At 55.8% G+C, this 22,228-nt stretch overlaps 1 protein-coding gene across 1 annotated transcript; it reads right to left on the bottom strand.

Annotated features, from left to right (window-relative positions):
- Nucleotides 1-206: 206 nt before the first annotated feature.
- On the bottom strand, nucleotides 207-7,163 carry PPIF (peptidylprolyl isomerase F). Its single transcript, XM_036337256.1, has 6 exons — nucleotides 6,869-7,163; nucleotides 5,452-5,482; nucleotides 4,869-4,957; nucleotides 3,181-3,277; nucleotides 2,388-2,463; nucleotides 207-1,200 (listed from the first exon to the last, which is right to left on the bottom strand). Exons 1-6 carry the CDS (start codon nucleotides 7,058-7,060, stop codon nucleotides 1,065-1,067), a joined length of 621 nt encoding a protein of 206 aa, XP_036193149.1. The 5' UTR covers nucleotides 7,061-7,163; the 3' UTR covers nucleotides 207-1,064.
- Nucleotides 7,164-22,228: the final 15,065 nt, after the last annotated feature.

Here is a 22,228-nt window from a genome sequence, read left to right as displayed (position 1 = left end):
TTTGTCACCAAGGGCAGCTGGCATGCTGGGTGGAAGCAGTGCTCCTGGAAAGGCTGTAGGTGCTGATGTCTGAGCCCATTCCCTCACCTGTAAAACAGGAGGGCAGTACACCCTCATGGTGGCTGGGGTGACTGACAGTCCATGGAAACGCCCTCAGCACAGCAGCAGACCCTGGGTCACTCAGTAAAGGCGGTCACACACATCAGTCTTTATAGAAAATAGGGTTTATTTTCACATTTAAGGAGAACACAAATACATGTCCCTGAAGTCTACACATAATCAGTAGATTCAAATTACTGATTAAATTATTAAATACAGAAAAACCAAAGCCCACCAGGAAACACACATTCACTTTCTCCCGGAGCCCACGGTACTCATGGGCCATTTCCAATTTCCACCCAGGGATTCACGTCGACTAGGCTCAGCTCGCAATGGCCTGGTTCCCAGGTTCATCTGCTTCTGCCCCACAGACTCTCCTCAGAAACAGCAGCAAGACGCCGGACTCCCAGGGGCGGGGCCAGGCCTGGGCCGTGAGACCCTTCAGGAAGCCCTGGCTGCGTCCAGAGGCCACGCACTGGAGGTCTGTGGCCGGGGCCACCTCACAGCATGGAGTCGTCAGTCACAGCTTCATCTCCAGGTCGTCTTGTTAACTAAATTATTCCTACTAGGAAGATATCATTACAGACATTCACAGCCTTTTTTTGCAGCATCTGACTTTCCCCCTTGATCAAGGAAAAGGCAGAAGTCAGAACCCATCACCACCCACCAATGTCCAAGGCACGTGTGCACTCGGGCTAGACAGCCACAACCGATGCCTGACAAGGAGCAGTGACATGATGTCCACAACGGGGGCCCAGACAGGGTCCTGAAGAAGGGCGGGCACTGAGGAAGCAGCCTGGGGGGCCCGGGGAGCTCTGACGTCCGAGATGCCTCCCTCAAGCACCTGGCGATGGAGCAAGCACAGGCAACTCTGCGGGGCACCTCCACCGGGAGCCCGAGGCAGCCACCTGGTGAGTCGGCTCCCAGGTGCAGCTGCTGCGGGCGTAGCACCCTGGCCACAGGGGTTAGCTCAACTGGCCGCAGTCTGTGATGACAATCTTCTTGGACGTCTTCCCGCTCTTGGAGCCATAGGATTCTATTTTCTTCACAACATCCATGCCCTCTTTGACGTGGCCAAACACAACATGTTTGCCATCCAACCTGTGAGGACAGGTGAGCCAGGTGGACAGAAGCAAGAGGAGTGCAATGTCAGCCAACATCACGGTCGCTGCTCATGGCACTAGCTACCAGAACTGCCCTTCTGAAAGGGACGCACACCGAGAAGTGGGAGCCGCCCCCCAACGCTCCCGCTATCCATCAAGCCTTGCTGAGCTCCGAGTACAGCGAAGGATGCCTCCCCCAGGGCTCCACTGTGTGCCCGGGCCTGGTAACCTCACCCAGGAAAAGGGAGTTATCCTTGCTCTGCTCAGGATAGTGAACCACTCAAAAGGAATAAAAGGTCTGTGTAAATGGAACTATTTTAAGTCATGAGGTGAGAGCCCAGATAGCAAGTGTGTGAGACTGAGTCCTGAGCAGTCCTCAACCTGACAGAGTTCCGAGAATCTAAAATGCAGCTTTGTCCAGCACCAGCAGGGCCCCGGCCAGTCAGCCAAGGGCAGAACTGCAGGGCCCTGGGAGGGTTCCAAGTGAAGAGCAGGCGGAGAGAGCAACTGCCTGCCCAGCCCGACAACCGGCCCTTCTGGCTTGGAGGCTGGAGACAACTAGTATCTACCCTCACCCAGGTCTCCCCAAAGTCCTCAGGAATGGGCTTTAGTAAGTCTTAGCCCCTGGCCTGCTGTTGTCCCCTCCACCCCAGATGCCCCAGGGCTGGTCCACAAGGGTCTTTGGCAGAGAAACACATCCCTTGCTGGGAAGATGTCCCTAAAACCCATGGGCATGTGGGAAAGGGGCTGGACTGCCTGCAGGCCTCTGCTCATGCCTGATGAAAACGGGTTGACACCCACAAGCCTACTACAGAGGTTCCCAAGTGACTCCACGGTCCAGATAAGCCTGGGAAACAACAGCTCACACCAGGCAAACAGGACACGGCTTCTAGGACGGCCACGAGGTCTGATATGTTCCGCAGCACTTCCCAAATGTACTCTGTATGTGTGTGCAAAACACACTGAAAAAATCCCAGCTGACAGCAAGAGTTGCAAGAACTACCCATATTCTCCCTCAATCCTCTCAGGAACTTCCTCTTTCTCTCATACAGAGGCACAGCCCCAGGAGGGCTGCTGGCCCAGAGCTGACAGTCCAGCCCCAAACTACCTTCCTCCCAAAGTGCACAACCCCTCCTCCAGCTGCAAGGCTGCCCCCCACGCTTGGAGCCGGGAGCGGGAACTCACCAGTCTGTCTTGATGGTGCAAATGAAGAACTGGGAGCCGTTGGTGTTGGGGCCTGCGTTTGCCATGGACAGGACACCTGAGAAACAGGCAGGGGTGAGCCACCTCACCTGGGGTGTTGCTCAAAAGAGCGGATGGCTCAAACGACACCAAGGACACTTGAGTCAGAAGAGGCCCAGACCCCGAGGGCGAGCAGCTCCGGGCCGCCCTCCAGAGGAAGGAGAGGGCTGGGAAGCTCTCAGCTAGAGCCAGGGCAGGACCCACCGACTCTGGGCTTCTCACCCTGCACCGTGGGCCTTAAAGCCGACACAATGCCGAGGTTTGGCTAGAAGGCTCTCCCCCTTACCAGGTTCCCAAAGGCTAGTTGGTTTTTAAATGGAGAGCTCAGAAGGAAAAAGCTCTAGGCCAGTGATGGTGAACCTTTTGAGCTCGGCATGTCAGCATTTTGAAAAACCCTAACTTAACTCTGGTGCCATGTCACATATAGACATTTTTTGATATTTGCAACCATAGTAAAACAAAGATTTATATTTTTGATATTTATTTTATATATTTAAATGCCATTTAACAAAGAAAAATCAACCAAAAAATGAGTTCGCGTGTCACCTCTGACACGCGTGTCATAGGTTCGCCATCACTGCTCTAGGCAAGCCCAACAAACTGAGCACTGAAGGAAGAAGGCGCATCATGGGACAGAGCTGTCAGGGCTCACACTGCAGCCTCCAGGCCTGCCCGGCACGCCAGAGGCGGGGTCAAAGCGTGGGCACTCGGACCAGGGAACGCGGCCCCCACTCACCTGGCCCCACGTGCTTCAGTGTGAAGTTCTCATCGGGAAAGCGGCTTCCGTAGATGGACTTCCCCCCTGTGCCGTTGTGGTTGGTGAAGTCGCCAGCCTGTAGCACAGAGCACCTTCTGAGTGGCTGCCAGACGGCAGGGGGACACTGCTGCAGTGCGGGGGAGCCCCTCGCTCACCAGCCACCACCCCCGCCAGAAACCACCCCCCCACCAGGCCCACCCCGCTGAAGCCTTTAGGCAAAGGGATCAAAACACATCCAATTATATAGGGACTAATAAAATAATAAGGAAAATAAGCAAAAGTAAAATAAGCTTCAATATTTTTTGACAATAACTATCCTGGTCTCCGAATGACTCACTTTTTGTCTGAGCAAGTTTTTAAATGACCAAATGACCCTCCAAGGATTTAACAACCGAGGACAGGATTCTTACTGACCCAGACTTTGCTACCCACAACTCTTAGAGGATAAACAGGGAGGTGTCCAGGGGCCTGATCCCAGGTCTGGAATGTGGGGAGCAGCAGCTGGCACAGAGTCGGTCCCCATGCTGAGCCCCTCCCTGTCCCAGTCTTTCCCTGGCTCCCCTCTGCCTTTGCAGGGATGGGTCCCCTCCTCAGGACTTGCTGCCATTTTCCCGAAAAGGGATCTTCTCAGGTCACAGGGGTAACCTGGGCAGCCCACCTGCAGCACCCACAAATGCCAATAAGGTGTCCCCAAGGAGGGATGATTCTAAACCTTGGCCTGGGCCCTGCGGTGGGGCCTCCAACGGCCTCCGAGAGCCTCCAGCTTTGTAAGTCCCCGCCTTGTCTGCCGCTGTTCAGAGGAAGACGCTAGCCCAGCTTGGGACATCCACCGCAGCTGCTGGGAGCCTCTGACGCAGAAAGCTACAGGGCCTGGCCAAGCCTGTCCCACGCCACAGCCTCTCTGCCCCTCCTGTGGCATTTACCACATCAGCAAGCCCAGCTCCAACCCACTGCCACTCGCTACCATAGGATTACCCTACCTCTGGGTTTGCTGGCTCAGGACCCAGCCCCCTCCCCTAGAAGGGTCTGACCCAACAGAGGACAATCCCCAAGGAAGCACAGGTCCTGACCCCTAGAAGTTCTGGCTGTCGACAGCTACCCTCAAACCTGACTCAGCAATACTAACGCCTCTGACAAATGGGCTAATACCTCTGACAAACGGGCAGGACACATGACTAAACAACACATTCACCCAACCGAGAGATGCCCTTCTCTGGAAATGGAAGCTCCAAGCCCAGACCTGCACGTTCCTGTTCGTGCTCTCCCTCCTCCTCCTCCTCCTCCTCTTCTCCCATGCCACGGCTCCGTGACACACAGGGGCACCCTCAGACTTTGTACACTAGTCCTCTAAGCCTTAAGATCCACCTCCACGCACGTCCATACCCAATGCCAGTGCTCCCTCCACAGGCTCAACTTTCCCAACGCAGCTGGGAAGGGCCACCCTGCCACTTGCCCTGTTGCTTAACTTCTGGGGCAGGAAGGGCTGTGGCAGCGCAGACAGGTTCCAGCCTCCCAGGGTGAGAGGCCAGGAGAGTAATTACAGTTGCCCTCCATTGGGAACTTTCCAAGCACCAGGCACATGCTCACCCATCACCCCTCAGAACACTGCTGTGAAGTGGCCCCCACTGTCCCCTTACAGAGGCGCCTGAGCAGCGAGGCCACAGTACCTGGCACATGAAGGACGGAATCACTCTGTGAAACGTGGAGCCTTTGTAGCCAAAGCCCTTCTCCCCGGTACACAGGGCCCGGAAGTTCTCTAGGGTGCAAGGGAGAGCAGGTCAGCAGGCCAGGCCTCAACTCAGCCCCAAGGGTGGTACTTCTTTCCACCCAGCATCCCGTCGAGCCCCCCAGGCGAGCAGGGCCTGGAAGACCCTAGCCCGCCCCAAGTCTGCTCTGGTTGTGACCTGGGACATGTCATCTCCTTCTCTGACCTCAGTGGCAGAGCAAACAATCCTCACTGTTCCAGCACCAGGCCAGCGGGGTAGGGAGTTCAAGGCTGTGAGCCACCAGCCGGTCACACTGGACACCACGAGGGAGGAAGCTGCCCAAGGGAAATTTACATGTGGCCTCTATTGATACTGAGGCTGCTACCAGACAGGTGTGCAGGGCCAACACTGAGCCCCAAGGGGACCACAGGTTGCCCCAGGGTGTGCAGTGGCTGAGCCACACAAGGAACTCCCATCTGATCCTGGGTCTGCTTGCCCAGACCCCTCCTGCCAGCCCACCCACCTGGCCTTGCCCCTCTCTTACCTGCTGTCTTTGGGACAACATCTGCCTTTAGCTGCAGGGAGAGAGGAGGGATGAGAAGATGGTTAGTCCGGAGGCCGGTGAAGGAAGGAACCTCCTCACCACCCAACCTCCACAGAGGCCGGGAGACGGAGAAATCACCCTGGGCCATTCCATTCCTGTTACTCCCGCTGTGTAGGAGGCAGCCTAAGCAACTATCATTTTTGCCACCTGCTTCCTGAATCCAAGGCTGGGAGGAGGCCGCCTCGGTTTCCTAAGGTGTCAGGAGAGATCACAGGGCCGCCCTGGCTTGCTTCCCCGGGAAGAGCTACCCATAAGCTGGGCCCAAGCACCAGCCTCAGGGCCCGGGGGGAGCCAGTCCACGCTTCCCAAAGCACAGATGGGAAACCGAGGCTCAGAGAGGCAAGAGGGGTGGGGATAGAAGAGGCCGGAGCCCCGACCATGCTGGTCCCTGTCTCCCAGCTTCAAACACCACCCTGGCGCCAAACCATGAAAATACATGGGAGCAGGGAGCAGGAACGCCGATCTCCATGTTCCAGCAGAGAAGCTGAGGCCTAACTGAGCCCCCTTTGCTCAAAATTGGGCCACGCTTGAAGGTCACACCGCGCTTCTGCTACCTTCCCGCCGTTACCTTCAGGACTCTTTGCTTCTTGCTTTCGTTTTTTAAAAAAAATGGCCCAAAGAGTCAGGAGCAGGAACTGACTGGAAGGGTGGCTGGGGTTGGAACTGGGCTCCGGGCACACAGCCCACTGGGTATCCGGGGGTCCGCCTGGTGGCAGGAGCCCGCCGCCTGCCCAGCCCCGCACTCCGCGGGGGGGCGGTGTCCTAACCACCTCCCTTCTTCCCCAGAGCCTGGCGGGGGAGCCCGAAGACGGGGAGCCCCATGTCCAAAAAGTCCGATCACAGGGGTGCCCGATGGCCAATCACAGGGGTGCCCGAAGGCCAGGGAGCCCGAAGGCCCGGGAGCCCGCGGGTGGGGGCGGGGGCGGGGGCGGGGCCGGACCCCGCTCGCCGGGAGCAAAGGCCGCCACGTGCGCGCCCAGGCCGGCCCACCGCGCCATCAGGATCCGGACCCCCTGGTACCCACCTCGCGGTTCTGGTCTCGGTTCCAACACCGAGCGGCCTGGGAACCCCTCCCCTCACCCGGGCGGGCTAGTGGGCCGGGCCCTGACCATCCACGACCTGACCTTGAGCTCTCCCGCCCACACATACCCTTCCCCCGCCTCCACTTCTCCGAAGTTCCGAGGGGAGAGCGGAGACCCGTCCGACGCCCCTTCCTAGAGATGGGGAAACTGAGGCCAGAGCCCGGGAGTGGGAGGCAAGGGCACCCAGAAGCGCCGGGCACAGCGCCGGCCCGGGGCCCAGGGCTCTCCCGAGGACGCCCCCCACCGCAGTGCGGCGCGGTCCGGCCGCGGCTCACCTCCAGCACCACTCGGCCGAGCGGCTGCCCGTCGGCGCCCACGTCCAGGTACACGAGCGGGTTCCCGGCGGCAGCGGAGGGGTCGCGGGCGCCGCCGCCGCTACAGGTGCGGGCCGCGGGGAGGCGCAGCGGCGAGGAGCGCGCGACAGGGCGCAGGCCGAGCAGGCGGGAGCCGCAGCGCAGCGCCAGCATAGCGACGCGGGTCGGTGGGGTCGGGTCGGGACGGGAGATCCCCGGTGCAAGCGGAGGAAACGGCCGCGAAGGTCACGCGCACCCGGACGAGTGAAGTCCACGCCGCCGCGCGCCGCCTTTATTGGCCCGGCAGGCTCGTGGCCCCGCCCCCGCCACGCCCCCTCCGGGCCTGTCCGCTGGCGACCCCTGCCGGCCTCGGTGGGTAACGCAGCCGACTGGTGAGGCGGCAGAGCCTGATGTCCTTTGAACTTCACCAGGGCCAGAGACCTGAGGACAGGTACGACCTCGCAAAAAGGGGACCAGTTCCATTTTGTGAGGGTCCCAATAGATTAACTTCAAAAAGGGAACAAATGTTAAAACGTGGTTAGCTCCAAAATATGAGCATCTATATGTTTTTATTTGACTGTAACGAATGCCTACATTTGTATATAGGGCTATCCTTTCCCGCCCTCCCCTCCGCAGAGGCCCGCGAGGCATGAGAGGCCCACAGCAAGGGGTTAACAGGCAGGGGTCTTAGGAGAGCATCTGTGCCCTCCAGATGGGAAACTGAGGCCCAGGGAGAGGAAAGCAGTGTCCAGGGGTGGGAGAACCCTGGAGTCCCCGCCACCAGCCTGTGCCAGTCCTCCCAGACCTCCTTGGGCCTCAGGTTCCTCTCTGAAGAGTAAGAATAAGGGTGTGAGGATAATCTTTACTCTGCCTTTTCCTGATCTGTTCAGAGGATAAAATGACGAGAGAGAGAGGAGTCTGTCACCTGTTAGGTACTATGCCACCACAGGCCCTCCACCCCCATAGGCCCTGAAAGCATAGACCAAGGGACATAGTGGCATTGAGAGCCAGTCAAAGAAAGGTGGAGTGAGAGGCCGATTGGAGTGAGGAGTGGCAGGAGGGGACAGTTCCCACGGTGACCAGAGGCTTGTCCTGCCCGCAGATGCTCCTAGAGGTCAGATCTTCCTGCAAAACTGGAAACTGCCTGGGCCTGTCTGCTCCCACAGGCCCCAGCCCTGCACCAGGACTGGGTCTGACCCCGCCGTACACGTGAATGGGCTGGAGGAATAAATGAACCACACACATGTTTTCTGCGCATCCTGCGGCCTTCCCATCCCCCTCTGTCTCCCAGCAGCGCCCAAGTTCATAACTTTTCACCTGGGTCTGAGGTCGCAGGGTCTTTGTACATTGCCTCCTTATCCTCTGCCCCTCCTCCAGGCTACTGGCTCTCCTCCCACCCCCACTCGCCCCAAAACAGACCTCCCGCGGCCTGCACAGGGGTCACTGCATAGGGAGTGCAGGGAGAGGGAAAAAGCAAGACAGGAAAAGAAAGGGAACTGAGTGGGAGGAACTGCGGGTGCGGGATTGACCCCACATGCTGAGGGGGACTCCACAGAGGCCCGCAAGGCATGGGAGGCCCACAGCAAGGGGTTAACAGGCAGAGGTCCTAGGAGAGCATCTGTGCCCTCCAGATGGGCAACTGAGGCCCAGGGAGAGGAAAGCACTGTCCAGGGGTGGGAGAACCCTGGAGTCCCCGCCACCAGCCTGTGCCAGTCTTCCCAGACCTCTCTGGGCCTCAGGTTCCTCTCTGAAGAGTAAGAATAAGGGTGTGAGGATAATCCTTACTCTGCCTTTCCCCGATCTGTTCGGAGGATAAAATGACGAGAGAGAGAGAGAGAGAGAGAGAAAGAGAGAGAGAGAGAGAGAGAGAGAGAGAGAGAGAGAGGAGTCTGTTACCTGTTAAGTACTAAGCCACCAGCGATGGGCAGAGTCTAAACAGTTTTTGCTTAGGGTTTGGGGCTCAGACAGCAATGGGTCTCTGTTGCAGGGGCTCAGAGGTCTAAGGGGCCAGAGAAGAGGGTGGCAGCTAGACTTGGAGCCAGGTGGACTTGAGCTGGGACCAGCTCTGGGCTTTCCTGCCAGACTGAACCAACTCCTGGGAAGGGGTGGGCAGCAAAATGCTGACCCGAGCTACGTCAGGAGGTCAGAGCGGAGTGTCCTAGCCTCGTGAGAATGCTAGTTTGGGCCTTTCATGGAGGCTCACAGTCCCCTTGTCGGTATTCCTGGTCAAGGAGGACTCGGTCACTCAGAGCCCCAGCGGCTCTCCAGGTCAGCTCAGGACGGGGCCTCACTCTTTCCTGGGAAATGCCTCCCCCTTTCTCACAATTGTGACCTGAAGGGGGAGCCCACTGACTCCCTGCCCCACCTGGGCGCCCCGGCCCATCTCCCAGGTTACCCCGTATCAGTGCACACTGTCAATTTGAAAGAGAAAGAGAGGAATCACCCCATTCATCAGTTTCAGGCCCTCAGGTCACCCAGCCCTAGTGGGACCGCTTGTCCCTCAAGCCTGCCCCTGGAGGGCCTCAGTTTATCCTACCCACGGAAGCATGAGCAGCCCTCCTCGGGAAGAGCTGCCCTCATTCACTTGGAATCTGTCTGACTCCAAGGTCAGGCATGTGAAGGCCTTCTCACTTGTCATTGAGGAGCTGGTTATTGGGACAGGGTGAGAAAGGCAAGGGAGACAAGCCTTGAATAGGCAACATAGCAAGACAGAAACTGAGGAGTTAGCCAGGGGATTGTGGAAGACAGGGGACTGAGGAGTTAGCCAAGGGACTGTGGAAGACAGGAACTGGGGAGGTATCTGCTTGGGGGATCACATTTGAGGTGCAGAGACACAAAGATGTGGAGAGGAGGGGGAATGAGCCAAAACCAGCCCAGAGCTGGGGGAGATCAGGGCACTTTCAAGCAAAAGCTGTGACATTGACCATGAGCTGAAAGGCTTTGAAAGAGGTGAGGTGGGGGGAAACACAGGGGCCCTGGAGGCCAGGCTGAGGTCTTGTAATGGGGCGACCCGTGGAGACGACCACCAGGGACTCAGATCAAGATTTAGGAGCCTTTATTAAGCTGGCCAGCGACTACAGTTACAGCACCCTGCCGAAGCAGAGGCTGAACTGCAGTGCCGACTACAGTAGTTACAGCGTTTTTATTTGCAAAAACCGAAAAGTTAGTTACAAAGCCTTGTTTACCCAATTTGTTCCCGACACAGTACAGCATCAGTACAGTGACTACCTTCCTATCTATGTTTTAGGAACAGAGAGCACAGCACACCCCGCCTGGCCGAAGCGCCAGCACATTCCTATCTATGTGTTTTAGGAACAGAGAGCACAGCGCACCTCGCCTGGCCGAAGTGCCAGATATGCAGCCCAGCACAGTCTGAAGTTGTTGGATAGCTCGAACTGGTGATCCACTGATGGTGCAATCTCCCCCCCCACTACCACCCCCCCACCGTCCCCAGGACCTGGACCAAGTACCAGCTTCCTTCACTCATGTTACTCCTTCCACCATCTTTAGAAAACCAAGCATCATCATTACCTTCTTCCAAAGAGGAAAGCTTCCCTCCCCCACAGGCTCAGCGGTGTGGCCATCTCTTCCTGATTGTCTTCAGTGGCATCAGGAAGAGGCACAGTCCGTGGGCTGAGCCATCAACTGAAAAGTGCCCAGCCCTTGGGACTGTGGCACAAGTGGACAGGCAGGTATCAGCACTCACCTGGCTCTGAGGCTATTCATAGCCTCTGTGTCATCCTCGGAAACAGCAGTTTCTCCATTACTCAGCCCAAGTGACTTCTTAGCCAGGGTGTCAATCCAGGGCTTTTGTCACCCATGGGTCCTGTAACACCAGTCTTTAGACCTCACAGAGCCAATGTTTAAATGTCGGGAACTAATTTCACATGAAATTAAACACGGAATGAACCAGAAACAACATATCTACGACTTGGGTGGGGCCTCTGGGCCAGTAGTTTGCAAGCTCTGGTCTGCACTGTGCACAGGAGAGAACCAGAACGCTGAGGGACGGGGCCTTGCCCACGGCCACTTGACCAGAGGGACTGGGACTACGGTCACATTCCTCTCCGCTCTTGCAAGATTCACTCAGCAGACATGTTTTCAGAGCACCCACTGTGCGCCAGGCTGAGCTTCGCCCTGGGGATACAGAAGGACAAAGGCAGGGAAGGGCAGTTACAGTGCCGCTTGATGATCGGTGTCGCTGAGCAAGCCTCTCCCAGGTGCCCGTGTGCTCGGCAGGAGCAGATGTTGTGGTTGTCATGGGCTGTGACGTTCCGGTGTCCTGGAGATCCTTCCACGAGGGGTTGGGGGTGGGCACAGGATGGGGTTTTCATGAATGTCATTGCCAGTGTCAGTCACTGGGACTGTGTGCCTTAGGTGGAAGGAGCCTTGGACTTCATCTCTCTTGGTTCTATTTGGGGGGTGTGGGGGTCCAGGAGAATATCTGTCATGGGCAGTTGACAAGGATCCCAGAAGAGGAGTTCTTGGTGAGAATGCAGAAATACAGCCAGAGGATGCTAACAGGCCATTGGATCGATGCACTCTCTGGGGAGTCCCTCATGGCACCCCAGCCTTCACAAAGTCAATGTGAATGCATCTGCCTCTCTCTGCTGGCTTCCAAGAACCACATGGGGCTGGGCCAGAGCATGCTCTGAATAGAGCACAGGGGGAGGCAGAGAGAGGCAGGCAGGAGGGATTTCCCTCAAGGCCTGGGGTGGTGGTGGTCACAGTGACCAGAGCCCCCAAAAGGGAAAGTCTGGGGAAACTCCCAGAGTGGGCCCCTGGGTGAGGCAGCAGCAGGGCAAAGCAGGGCAGGACTTACCCCCTCCTGTTATCTCCTCTGACAGAGGAGGAGGCTGGGGCTCTAACCAGGTAGGTGGCCAGCAGTCCCGGGCTACACACGACATCAGCATTAGAGCTGGGGACACTGGGTTTGGGCTCTTTCCACTCTATAAACAAAGTTATGATGGCACCATTTTCCTACTCCCCGCTGTGAGACAGGCGGTCTCCAAGATGCCCCCGATGCTGCCCTGATGGGCATGGCCTGGTGCAGTCCCTCGCCTCTGGTATGGGCTGGACTGATGGCGTAGGTCCTCCACCCTGTCCTAATCCCTCCTCATGAACAGACTGCTGCAAAAGTGATGGTGCCACTGCCAAGAGCAGGCTACAGAGACTGGCCCTGCCTTGGGCTTCTCTCTTTCTCTCTCTCTCTCTCTCTCTCTCTCTCTCTCTCTCTCTCTCTCTCTCCTCACTGGCTGCAATAAAGTGACTCCAGGCAGCCGATGGAGTCCCTGTGGTGAGGCACCAAGTCCAGCCACCACCCTGTGAGCGGTTTGGATGTGGCTCTTCTGCAGCCTGCCCGTGGCATGTGCACGAGCTTGGAAGTGGGGCCTGCAGGTCCACAGGAGCCTTGGGTGACTGCCGCCCAGGCCACAGCTCGACTGCAACTTCTTTTGTTGTTGTTGTTAATCCTCACCCAAGCATGTTTTTTCTATTTTTAGAGAATAGAAGGGAGGGAAGAGAGAAAGAGAGAGAGAGAGAGAGAGAGAGAGAGAGAGAGAGAGAGAGAGAGAGAGAACATCTATGTGAGAGAGACACATCGATTGGTTGCCTCCTGCCTATGCCCTGACCTTGGCTAGGGATCAAACTTGCAACCCAAGTACATGCCCTTGATCAGGAATCAAACCCCTAACCCTTTGGTGTATGGGCCGACACTCTAACCACCGAGCAACACCGGCCAGGGCAGAGAGACCTTGAGCCAGAGGCACCAGCTAAGCCACACCTGACACCTGGGCCCCGGGAACTGTGAGGTGATAAATTTGTGTCGTTTAAAGCCCCTCAGTGTTGGGGTCACTTGCTCCGAAGCAGTAGATACGTAAGATATGCACACCCTGCCCTCAGCCAGGCCCTTCAAAGGCCACCTCTGCACACTGCTGCACACGCAGCCTCCCCTGCCTGCCCCCCAACTGGCTGTGTCACCAGCACTCGTGGCAAAGGCCTCCTGGGCAGTCAGGGAAAACCGGCCCTGAGACACAGGGATGCCTATCTCATTCCTCCGAAGGTGACTGCAGGGAGCCCGAGAGAGAGAAGGAGGAAGTGCTCAGCCAGGGAGCCTGAGCTGGGGTGGCCGTGGCAGCTCGGTGGCCTCTGGGGGGACAGCATCTCAGGTTATGACTCCGTGCCAGCCCTGCTCTAAGCACTTTGTGTACATGGCCCGGGCCCTCAGGAGGACCCTGACTTACAATGAGGGAAGGGAGGCCCAGAGAGGGTAAGCGACTTGCCCAGGGTCACTCCCGTGCGGAGTGGAGACTGAATTCTTCCCAGTTCCCCCTTGGCTGTGTCTTCCTGCAGGAGCTGATGGGCTCCGAGCTGGGCCTCTTTAGGCGGATTGGGCCAGACACACCCGCTCCATGCAGCCATGTTTCCCGCTCGCCTGACACATGCGTGGTGACTTAGATCCGCAATCCCTGCAAGTCCTGTGACAACTCTGAGGCAGAGGCTGGCGACCCCATGTGATGGACAACAGCTCTGGAGCTCAGGGGAACCTGTGACTTGCCCAGGGCTCCACGACGCCAGGTGGCTCAGCTGGATTTGAACCCAGGTCTGCTGACTAAAGTCTGCACGGTCCCCCTGGCTGGGGTTCCTTGCCCTTGAGAACCTGCCATTGGCTCCCAGCCCTGCAGGGATGGCACCACCAGGACAGGTCAGCAATACATAAACACTGAATTTATCTGCACAGTTCCTGCCCCGAGTCAACAGGAAAGGGGTCCGGTGGGCAGGACCCAAGAGGTCAAGCACAGCCCCAGGGAGCCCTTGAGATGCCCCCTCCCCTCTTCTGTTTACCAGAACCGACTGGCATCCTTACGCTGAGGAGAGGCTCCCACTGCCAGGTGCCCAGGAGTGGGGCTGAGCCTTTGCCAGGACTCAATGCTGCTTCAGGCCTCGCCTGAGCCTGGGTTCTCCACCTGTGTTGCCCAGAGGCAAACGGCCTGCTGTTCTGCAGTCTTTTCCCTTTGCTGATGTTTCTGCTGTAGACCTATGTAATATCCTACTGGCTTCACCCTCTTAACCTCTACTTCCCAACATTGACACCTCTCCCTTGTCCATTAGGACAAACCCCTTTCTGATCAACAGTGCCTACCTTCCCATTGATATTGCCTATCATTGTTTGTCTTTTATTCCAATTAAAATAAGCGCTCTCCTGCCCCAGCCCCCCGGGAGGTCTCAATGACCCCCAAGCCCGTCTACTCCTGCGGAGGGCTGTCCTGCTCTGACAGGTGGCCCACCGACAGGCAGAAAGCCCTCCCTCTCACTCGTTTGGGGTCCTGCATGCATTGGCTGGAGCTGCCATAAGTGCCACACACTGAGGGGCTTTGACAACAGAAATGTGTCCCACAGCTCCGAGGCCAGAAGAGCCCGCATGTCGTAGGGTCGCTTCCACCTGAGGCCGTGAGGGAAGGAGCCGATCCGGGCGCTGATACCTGGCTGGCTTCTCTCTGAGTCTCTGCGCTGTCTTCCCTCTGCGCCTGCCTGTCTCTGTGTCCAAATTCCCCCTTTATAAGGACACCGGTCATATTGGACTAAGGTTTACCCCAATGACCTCATTTCAATGAATTACAATGTCAATGACCATATTTCAAAATAAAGCCACCTTCTGAGGGACTGGGGGTTGATGCCAACGGACGAATTCTGAGGGGATACAATTCAACCCATAACAGCCCTACGGCAGGGTAACTTGGGCCTCAATGTCTTACAAAGGTTTTAGTGAAATAGCTGTTTCCTCTCATTCCCTTTGTACTTGCTGCCTCCCAAAACTCAGCCATGAGCCGGGTAGAGGCAGGACTAGGGGACTTTACAGGTGCCAGAATGAATCCAGAGATGTCCTTCTCTCTGATGACAGGTTTCTTACTGGGCCAAGCTGGTCCCAATCTGCAACCAAGAGGTTCCCCAGTCTCTTGCAAGGAGCCCTTCAGTAGGCCAGGGCTGCCAGTTCACCAGACAGCCCCAGAAGTGGGCAAGTCACATGTGGATACCAGTTGGGGACCCAGTTCATAGACTCGTTTTATACACGTAGACCCAGATGTGGCATACGTGTAGACTCTGCTTCTAACCTCAGGAGCTGTTACGAGATGTCTTCTGAAGGCACTTTGCTTGGCACACTACACACTCAATGCAGAGTAGTTATAACATCCTGTTTCCAGGACTGTTATTGGGTGATTGTCTCAGGAATAGGTTCCATGTTTCCTTTGCTTCTCTGCCCCTGTTGTGCATGGCACATGTGGGTGCTCACCTGCACAAATCAAAGACTTCTATTCTAGTCTGGAAGCTCTCAGAGCATCCAGGGCCCCACCAAGTGATGAGGGGCACATGAAGGGGCCTCCCAGGGCTTGGAGCCCTCACACCTCTCTCTGACTGGAGAACCCGGGGCATCAGACTTAGAGGGATCAACAGAGAGTTCTGGGCTATGATCTCACCAACTGGTGAAACTTTCTGGGGGCTTTGCCTTTGAAAGTTCAAGGTTTCCAGGCTGCAGGGTTCTAAGATGGCAATTGCGTTATTAGCACACACCTCCTCCACATCCTCACCTCCACTCATCATCCCTGAGCTCACTGCCCTCTGGCTTTCACCCTCCCCACCCACACTTTCTCCTTGACATGCTCCTCACGCCATCCTTGCAGCCACTGGCCCACTTCCAGACAGCCTCTCCGGAGCTGCTCCCTTGTATGCTGGGCTGCCAAGCTTATTACGGACCTCTCCAACCACCCCTTCTCACTGTCTTCTCAGTCCTCTACCCTTTGGTGTGGATTTCCAAGGGCTCTAGCTTTTGCCCTGTCTGTTCTCTGTCTGTGCTCTCACCCATTCGCAGGACTTCTGAACTCTTCCTCTCAATTTCTCAACTTTTCAACTTCTTAAACTTAGAACTCCCAACTCTCCCAGGCACATGAGGGGTTGTCAGGGACCAGCCTTTGGATGGAGCTGCGATGGAGGAAATCCAGCGAGGCTGAACATCCCTGGATGGGCAGATATGTGAGAGTCTAAACCAGTGATGGCGAACCTATGACACACGTGTCAGAGGTGACACGCGAACTCATTTTTTTGGTTGATTTTTCTTTGTTAAATGGCATTTAAATATATAAAATAAATATCAAAAATATAAGTCTTTGTTTTACTATGGTTGCATATATCAAAAATTTTCTATATGTGACACGGCACCAGAGTTAAGTTAGGGTTTTTCAAAATGCTGACAAGCCGAGCTCAAAAGGTTCGCCATCACTGATCTAGACCATCCCCTGGCCTCTGAGAAGGCCTGCAGGGGTGGAGGTCCTGACCGACCTGCGGTAGGGTCTGGTAGAAGACTTGTTGGAATCTCCAGTGGCAGGTGATGGGCGTTCAGGATCCCAAGCCTGGGGCCAGGGCCAAATTCCAGGGAAAGTGAGGCCGGTCTCCAGCCGAGCAGCCAAAATGGCCCAGCACAGTTAGGTCACGGAGTTAGGACACACGAAGGCTGGGGGACTTTACAGGTGCCCGAATGAATCCAGAGTTGTCCTTCTCTGATGACAGGTTTCTTACTGGTCCAAGCTGGTCCCAGTCCCCAACTCAGCTCTCATGTCTAGCATGGTCTGGATGTGAGAGCTGAGTGCAAGGTCAGCAGCCTGGGTCTCAGGCCGTGTAAGCCCTGGGTCACTCTCCCTCCTTCTCCCCTTTAGTCTTGCATTCACTCTTCTTTATTAAGCAGCCACTACTGCGACTCAGCTACCTGACACAGATGCTAAGCTCTTTGGCCAGGCCAAGTGTCACTTGAGCTTCCAAAATGCCCTCCTTAGAAACAAGACTCATTCTGGAGTCTATGGGTTGAGCTGCCAGTGATTTGGGCTGTGGTGGTTTTTAAAACATGGTCATTCCAGACATCAAGAGACGGAGTCTCGCCTCTCCTTTTGAATCTGGGCTGGCCTCAGCGACTCACTTCTAACCAAGTGCATGCGGCAGAAGGAAGACGTGTCTTCCCCAGCTAGGCCACAAAGGCAACATGGCTTCCACTGACTCTTTTTTAAAAATATGCTTTTATTAATTTTAGAGAGAGGAAAGGGAAGGGAGAGGGAGAAACATCTATCGGCTGCTTTCTGCATGCTCCCCACTGGGGATCAAGCTCCCAACCCAGGCATGTGCCCTGACCAGGAATCAAACCGGCCACCTTTTGGTGCAGGAGGTGACACATCAGTCAGGTTCCCCCGACTCTTGCTGGCGAGGCCCAGCTGCCATGTTGTGAGGAAGCCCAGGCCACATGGAGAGGCAACAGGGAAGCGCTTCAGCTAACAGCCCTGCGAGGTCCCGACTGCCAGGCCGGTGCGTGAGGAAGCCTCTGAGAGGACTCACTCCGGCCCCACATGCAACCACCTCAGAACCTCGAGTAAGAACCGTCTAGCTGAGACCGCCCTGAGAATCACAGCGATGATACTGATAGATGATTGCTATTGTTGCACACCACTAGTTTGGGTGGTTAGTTATGCAGCTAGAAGTCACCCGAATGCCTGTGGGGGGATGTGGTGGACACCTGAGGGGCTGACAGGAGCCCTCATGGGCACCTCCCTGGTGGGTCTACAGGATTTTCAGACCATGGTCCAGTGAGGACCGTCACCTCTCTCGCCCCTCCCCTCCTCCTCCTCCCAGATGTCAAATACCAGCACCATCGTCCGCCCAGGCACCCCAGCTGCAAACTGGGTGTCACCTTTGATTTTTCCCATCCTTGACCTGTCTCATCTAACTTGCTCCTATTCACCCATTCGCTAACACACCTCTGTGGACCACCCACTCTGTGTCAGGCTTCGGCTAGATTTGCTGGAGAGTGAGATTAGCCTGGTCCCTGCTTTCAGAGCTTACAGTAAAGCAAATTACTCCTCCAAGCAGATCAAATGCTAAATCTTAAAAGCTGTGCGCATTACTTAACCTAAGCACAGTGCTGAGGGCTTCACCTTCATTCAGCCATTGAATCCCTATAACAAGAGAGAGATTGTTAGTTCCCGAGTTCCTCCATGTTTGGATGAGGAAACCGGGGCTCCCACAGGCTGATGGGGTCCCTGGTTGTGCCTCGGTAAGCAGAAGCACTGCGATGCAGTTCCGCCCTGCCCACCCCTGCCCTCCCTTCCACCGCTGCTGCGGTCCCAGGGTGCTCGGGAAGCAGAGGCTGAGACCAGGGTTTCCTGGGGAAGGTGTGCCTGTGAGAGACAGGAGGGAAGCAGGACAGGGACAGTCCAGACTTCCACGCAGATCTGGCCCGGCCTGGGCCCCCTCAGCGGGAGCGCCCAACCAGCAGCCCCTCTGGGCTGAAATGGCCAGGCCTTCCCATCCCCACTGCACGCAGTCACAGGGGCTGTCAGAGGAGGTGGCCTCCAGCTCACTCCCCCCCAAACACAGATTCTTTCCTGAACGGAGAGCCTGGGGTGCCCCCATGCTGCCACCTGGATTATCAAGCCTGCTCCTCTCTGGTCCCTCTGCCCAAACTGCATCTGGACGATCATTGTAAAATGCACACCCCTCCCCTGTGACACCCACTGGCAATTCCCGCCTCCTTCGGGATGAGGAGCAGATTCCTGAGTTGACCATCAAGGCCTCCACCTCCCACCTGTCACCCTCCACTGCTGCACCGGCCACACGGGGACACGGGCTCTGAGTCAACAGTTGGACTCACACCTGGGCCTGCTGACTACCTGGGCGGCCTTGGGGGCCACTTTACGTTGCACTTGTCCTCCCCGCTCCAAAGGCTATGCTGGGCTCTTACGAGATGCTGCAGGCAGAGCACTTATACTGTGTCTGCCACAGAAGGGGTGGGAATGTTCTCAGTCCAGACCCGCCTCTCAGTCGGCACAGCCACGGGGCCCTACGGGGCTGGCTTCGGGTCAGGGGTCTCTGTCACCCCTAAGCTCTGGGAGAAGAACCAGCAGAGGGGCGGCTCTGGGGCTGTCTCTGCCTGTGGAGGGATCAGAGAGGCAGGTCCAGCCACCCCAGCAGGAGGAGATGTGGTGCCCTGGTCCAGAGCGGGCAGGGTCACCATGTGAGGGGCGAAACTCGGGCAGGGAGGTGGGGAGCGGGCGCTGCGGTGGGACTGCAGCTCAGTGCCCGGCCCACCCCCACCCTGGAGGCCTCTGAGTAGGAGGCCTTGTTTGCAGAGGCCTCTGGTCCCGCCTGGCGCCAGCCTGGCCTGCTCAGGGGAGCCCCTCCTCGGGGCTGTCCCCACAAGCCGTCTTCCAACAAAGGGCCAGTGTCCTCGGGAGGGCAGGCGCTGTGCAGGCAGGTGGCAGCCAGGCCCGCCAGGGGCTCGGCGGTCAGATCACAGAGAGGAGGTGGGCCCAGCCAATGGGCTCTCCAGTGGCTTGTGTTGGTTCTGAGCCAGTGTCCCGGGGAAGAGGTCAGGGGAGGGACAGGCAGAGGCTCAGCCTGGGAGCTGAGGTATGTTCGCCAAGTCAGTGGCTGGAGGCTAGATGAGGGCCCTCCAAAGGGGTGCAGGCTCGGTACCTTCCCTTCTGCTAGCCCCAGGCCTCACCTCAAGTCTTAGATCCCAGCTTGACCCCAAACCAGCAACAGAGAGCTAGCATTCCCCCCTTTAGCCTGGAAGGAGACCACCCTTCCGCGCGGCAGCTTGTGTCTCCACCCCCACCCCCAGCTCTAGTTACCGGACTGTTGAAACTCCTGCTCAGGCCCACTGCCTACCTCTCTGTTTCAAGATTGGGCCATCTGCTGGTCCCACAGGCCTAGCCTTCAGACGTTACTGATGGCAATCAGCCCTGGGGGCACCCTTCCTCCCTCCCCCTCCCCCTCCATTGGAAAATACTTCTCTGAGTACAGGCTGGTTACAAGCAGAATTTAAGCCAATGTTGGGCCAGGGCTGCTCACCATCTCAGGCTTCATCAATAAAGGCCAAGTACCTAAAATGAGGGAGGTGAGAATCACCTTTGCTATTTGCAACTCAGACTTGTGGCAACGAGACGACCTGGGAGTGTCACAGCACCAGGACAGATGAATGGAAATTTCAGAGAGTAATAAATGAAAGCTGTAGGTTTTAGGACAGCGTGAGGAAAGATAGAAATCTGTTGAGGATTTTGTGTATGTTGTATTTTTCCCACCGGTCCTAAGCTCCTTGGGGGTCATGTTTATTTCAGGAATTTTGCCACCATCTCAGTTTCTTACTACCTGTCCTCACTCAGCTCATGGTGAGGGCAATAGATACTGGTAGAGCCATGGGTAGATGGATGAATGAGTGTGGTGGCAGAGGATGAATGGGGTGAGTGGGTGGGTGGATGGGTAGGTGGGTGAGCAGTCTGATGAACAGCTGGCCTCGCAGACAGGACTGGCAGGTAAATAACCGGCGGAACTCTGCACTGGAAAACGGCCAGAGTGCAAGTCGGCATGTCGCTTACCCACACAAAACCTTGCTTCTCAAACATTTCTTACAAAGCATGCACAAGGCACTAAACGTAACAGAAAAAACGGATGACTTAGACTTCACAAACACAGTAGCGTCTGTTCATCAAAAGACACCATTATGAAAATCAAGTAAAGAAGAAGCTACCAACGAGAAGATATCACAGTACACACATCTGACAAAAGTTCATACCCAGTACATGTAAAGAACACCTCTAAGTAACACAGAAAGGCAAACAGCTCGGTAATCCGTGGTCAAAAGACTTGAACAGGCATTTCACAAAAAGGGGGCAGGTATCCAAAGACCCATGGCATATGAAAAGACACCCAGCATCGTTAGTCACCCGGGGAAAGCCAAGTAAAGCCCCAGTGAGATACCGTTATACAGCCAATAGCATGGCTGGTGAGGACGCGGAGTAGCTGTAGCTTTCATATGTTGTGAGTAGGAGTGTAAATTGGTACAAGTACTTTCAAAACTGTTTATCAGTTACCCAGTAGAGATAAAAATATGCTTACTTGTGACCCAGAGAAATGAACATGTCTGTCTGCATCAATACGTTATATGGCTGTCCATAGAACCCCAAACTGAAGGCAACCCAGTGCCCATTAACAGTGAAATAGACACAGACACTGTGGTACATCCACCCAATGGAATACCACTCAGCCATGAAGAAAGAACAAACTGCTGATACAACTTGGGTGAATCTCACAGACATTATATCAAACAAAGTCAGGGCGTGTGCTGCATGGCTCCATCTATAGGAAGTGCAAGAGGAGATAAAACTAATCTGATGAGAGAAGTCAGACTAGTGATTATATCTGGGGGTGGGGTTGGTAAGAAGGGGACACAAGGAGCCTTCCGGAGTTCTAGAAATACTCTGTATCTTGATCTGAGTAGTGGACATGGGTAAAATTCATTAGCCTCTGCCTTGAAGATGTGTATGGTCATTATATGTTTACTAGAGGCCCGATGCACGACATTCGTGCAAGAGTAGGCCTTCGCGGCCGTGGCGGCTGCCTCGATCCCTCCATCGCAGCCGCAGCCGCAGCCGCTGCCTGGATCTCGCAGCTGCAGCCCCAGCTTCGTCCGGAAGGTCATCCGGAAAGACGGCTGGTCTAATTAGCATATCATGCTTTTATTAGTATAGATGGTATACCTCAAGAAAGCATTTAAAAACTACACCCAAGTTTAGTTTATTCTGGAAGAATTCCTTTACCCCAGCATGGAAGTGGGGTGAAGGGAGGAGCCCAAGGGAAGCACTGCCATGGCTCTTGACAAGGGGCAGAGTTTGTCACCCCAAAGTACGCCCCTTTGGGACATTGGTTATTTTAGGCTCATTAATTTTAAGAAACAGCATGTATGGGAGAAGTGCTGAAAACAAGCAGACGTTACCCTTTGTAAAGGACATTTACTTTGTAAGGGACATCTCTGCCTGTAAGGTGTTTCCCTCACTGCACCCGGGCCTGCCTTCTAGCAATGGAGAAGGCATGGACTGAAGTCTGCCTAACATCCTAGCCTTGTAACTTCCTGTAACTGCTCGCCACCCCCTGCACACATCTTTTGTCTTTAGCTGAAGGTGGTATTTACAAGGATGGCTTCCGCCATTTTGGCGATTACTTAGTTTTCCTGGGTCTTTCCCATGTGCACAGGAGATACATGCTATTAATCTGTCCCATGTCAATTAGATCACTAGACCAGCCAGAAGAACCTTGAAGGCTAGAGGAATATTTTTTCTCCCCAACACTCTCGAAGAGGCACAGTTCTTGGGACAAAACATCTAAGAGGAATTGTTTGAGAAGAGGCTGAGTCCGTGCTGAGGTGAGGGGCTGGGTCAGAGGAGAGAACGCTCCTGAGAGAAGTCCAGAGTGGGGTGGATGTCAACAGGTGACATACAACTGTGACTTTCCTGCCAGCTCGGCCCCAGG

This window comes from Myotis myotis, unplaced genomic scaffold (assembly GCF_014108235.1).
Source record: "Myotis myotis isolate mMyoMyo1 unplaced genomic scaffold, mMyoMyo1.p scaffold_m19_p_15, whole genome shotgun sequence".
NCBI classification, from domain to species: domain Eukaryota; kingdom Metazoa; phylum Chordata; class Mammalia; order Chiroptera; family Vespertilionidae; genus Myotis; species Myotis myotis.
Note: the sequence above shows the minus strand (reverse complement) of the source record. Positions and strands in the feature narration are given on the sequence as shown.